Genomic DNA, 3,698 nt, shown 5'->3' with positions numbered 1-3,698 from the left:
GTCAAATGAAGTATTTTAAGAATCTTACCCAGTAAATTTTTCTCACTCCATTGGCAGAAATTTTTGATTTAATTTGAGTCAAATTTTCAGACTAACAAGACAAATAATCTTACACATTCTGAAAACAAGATGATTATTCTTACACAACCAGTTCTTGTTTAGTAAATCAGTCTCAAAACAAGATCAAAAAGACTTTTTAACTGATATAAGATTTTAAAACTTGTTAAGATGGACAGTTTTTGCAGTGTATCAAAAATAAATTGACCCCACACTGGTGCTGACAGTAGGATGTGGTTTTAATTCATCATTTATCTGGACTAAGATGAAATATACTTGAGGATAGAACAATATGAAAACATCATAAAGTATAAAACACCAGCACTGATGGATAAATACTCACTCAAACAGCAGAAAGCCGACAGAAACGTGACGAGAACTGCTTTCATTTTGGTCCTTTTCCTTCCAGCCTCCTTCACATTAAAGCTTGTTACCACTAAAGCCACAAAATCAAAAACAGTGAAAAGTAATCCGAGAGGAGAGGTAAATAATGTCGTGTCCACCTGGGATTATTTGGGTTTACAGCTGGAGTCTGTGGTGTTTCCATTAAAGCATGGTTGTTGGTTTGTTGTTCAGCGTTTGGCCTCAGAAAGCTGCTGACCACGTCCAGATTTACTCTGAGAGGAGAGCCAGGAAGGTCCTCCAGCCGGGATGGAGCTCATTAGTTATTCAGGTTTGTTATTGTCAGTGAGTGCAGCGAGGTGCTTAATGACCTCTCTGGACCAATGGCAGCTCTGGAGTGATGGAGGGGCGGTCCCTCCGTCTATGAGAGGTGATTGAAAGTCACTTTGAACAGAGGTGGACCCCCTTCCCCAGAGCCTGATGGTCCAGCTGTGACCAAAGCAGCTCAGAGACCCAGGGAGGTTGATGTGGCGGCCATCTTGACCAGAGATAACTCCAGGATCTGTGAGTTTTCTGTGTTTTACTCTTTTAGGATAAGGTTATTTACTCCTCAGTCTGCCACGCCCACTCTCACCTGTTCCCACTCAGCATCCTGCTCAGGGGTCTCCTCCTCCTCGTTCCCCTGCTTCTACACTCAGTCCTTGTGTGTTTTAATCAGTGTTGTATGAAGTACCACAAAGTGATACTTGAGTAAAAGTACAAGTATCTTACCAAAAAATTACTTTGGTAAAAAAAGTTTCCTTTAGGAATATTACTTGAGTAAAAGTGTTAAAGTATCTGATATTTTTTGTACTTAAGTATTAAAAGTAAAAGTATTGATTTTGAACTGAGCAATTAGTCATTTATGCATTTTTTGGGTTCGTCACCTCCTAATAAATGTTATTACAGAAAAACTATGTCGTATTAAAATGTTTAATTAATGTTAAATTTAGGATACACTAGTCCAGCTGTTTCAGTTTATATTCATATATCAAGGCTGCACAAAACTTTTCCCCAAAATGAAAATCTGTCTGAGGGCTGCGACCAAATGTAATAATATAATTCATGAAATACAAATACTTCTTAAGTACAGTCCTTTTATTTGAATGATTCTGTCCTGCTGGAGTGTGACAGGATTTGTTTGTGTACAAACTAATACACTATCAGAGTTTTATATATTTATACTTCTCATTCAACCACAGTTAAATTCACTCTATCTAGGAGGCACAGTTTATATGGATAATGTTTATTTTTTACAACAAGCTGGAAGAAAAACAAGCAAAAATGAAATAAAAGTAACAACTTTCTACTTCTTGTCTTTTTTAAAAAATGTATGGAGTAGAAAGTACAAGTAATTGTGTGAAAATGTAAGAAGTAGAAGTAAAAAGTAGGCTGAAAAATAATTAAGTAAAGTACAGATAGCCAAAAATTCTACTTAAGTACAGCAACAAAGTATTTGTACTTAGTTACTTTACAACTCTGGTTTTAATGCCACACTCCAGCCCTCCTCGAGGTAAACCTCATGACTGACTGTAGATTATTCTGCTTTGTCAGCATTTTTGTTTTTGTGAAAAATAAAGTACTTCAGGTGTTTTCTTCATGCTGCTTGTGGAAGTCCTGCTGTCATCTCAAGCTTTTTAACAAACTGTTGGATTTATTTAACCAAGTTCTGTCAGCGATTTCCACTCAGCTGAGTGGAGAAAGTGTAAATCAACTTTCACATTTATTAAAAAAGTGAATGTTTTTAGTAGATTATTTTCTGGCTTTTTACCCTCTTTTCATTCAGTATCTGATTTACTTTTTTGTAATGTCTGTTTTCTTGCTGTTAGGAATGAAATAAAATGAATACATAAAAAGTTGCTTTACACACAACTCAATTGAGTGAAAATTGTTGACAGTTACTTAAGTAAATCCAACAAATTATTTTTTGAGTGTGTTATTGCTTTTTGGCAGAGATGTATAAAGTACTTGGGTAAAAACCTTAAAAGAAAGTGACTTTGGTAAAAATGAATTTCACTGATAACAAAAACTTGGATTCATAAAACTTTTCACAACAATCAGGAAAGGATAAGTACTTTTAAACACACTAAGAAAGTGTTGAATTACTTACTTTTAAAGTTTAATTACTTAACCAGTCACATCAACTGGTTCCTGAGGAAACATAAAGCAGTTCACACATTTTCTTTAAAACATAATTGGTTAGTTTTAGTGGAACCTATTGACATAGTTAAATACACTAAACACCTCATTTTTTTAGAGTTCAGAAACAACTCATTTCAAGAGTTTCAGACATATTTTAAATTTGCATAGTGTAATTTATGGAGTGCCATTTAATTTAAATTAAATAAATTAATAAATACAATCATTATAAAGTATTAATAAATATTAAATTAATCAACAAATTTTCCCAAGAAATGAAACAAAATCAATATACTAAAACAACTTCTTGCATGTTTTCAATTAATTAGTTTGTTGACTAATTGACTGATTGACTGATTTCAGGAAGTTTTTATTTAAAGTGATCCGATGAGCAACCTATATGTTAATGATACCACCCACTTTTAAATGTTGTTACCAGTGGTGGGCAGCACTAATCTAAAAATCAGTTCCACTAGCCCTAAAGCACTAACTCAAATATTTAGGTCCCCTAATTGTAAAGCACTAATGCACTGAAAATTTAGCTAAATTAATTCTAAAGCACTAAAATAACCCAATCAACGCATGAACATTTTTCAACAGACAACATGAGTCACATGTTGCCATGTTTGTAGATTTTATAGATTTATTTATTTAAAACAGGGACAATATAGAGTACACATAAAGAAGGAAAGATGCACTGTATCAGGTTATAACTAATTTCTGCCTGTAGTCCCTCATCCAGCCGACACAATAATATAAAGATATATAAAATAAAAGACAAAAAAGAACAGCTGGATGCATGTTGCTCTCTTAAGACTTATCATTGACATCCACAGCCATATTTGAGTTCATATATTGTCAATACGTCACTTAGTGAATAAGTAAAATAAAAATGGGATAACCAGCACTCCAACATTGAAAACATGGTACTTTGTGGAGTGCTGGTTATCCCATTTTTATGATTCTTCAGAACCAGGCACCCATTTACTCTTTTCCCTTTTTTGTAAGGAAATTTGAGTTGTGCGCACTATAATTTTTTCTTATTGAACTTAGTGAATTATACATAAAAAACATGTACATACTGTATATGTATATATTTATACATATACATATACATATAC

At 33.6% G+C, this 3,698-nt stretch overlaps 1 protein-coding gene across 2 annotated transcripts in view; it reads right to left on the bottom strand.

The window, feature by feature from the left end:
• si:ch211-57n23.4 (immunoglobulin superfamily DCC subclass member 3) overlaps positions 1-688 on the bottom strand; it is a gene marked incomplete in the record, with an annotated part of 45,054 nt that extends 44,366 nt beyond the window's left edge. For both annotated transcript variants that reach the window (XM_014004850.1, XM_014004851.1), the window contains 1 exon segment: positions 401-688. In XM_014004850.1, coding sequence (XP_013860304.1) covers positions 401-446 — 46 coding nt within the window.
• Between the last annotated feature and the right edge of the window lie 3,010 nt (positions 689-3,698).

The sequence above is a fragment of the Austrofundulus limnaeus genome, unplaced genomic scaffold, assembly GCF_001266775.1.
Source record: "Austrofundulus limnaeus strain Quisiro unplaced genomic scaffold, Austrofundulus_limnaeus-1.0 Scaffold27, whole genome shotgun sequence".
NCBI lineage: Eukaryota > Metazoa > Chordata > Actinopteri > Cyprinodontiformes > Rivulidae > Austrofundulus > Austrofundulus limnaeus.
Note: the sequence above shows the minus strand (reverse complement) of the source record. Positions and strands in the feature narration are given on the sequence as shown.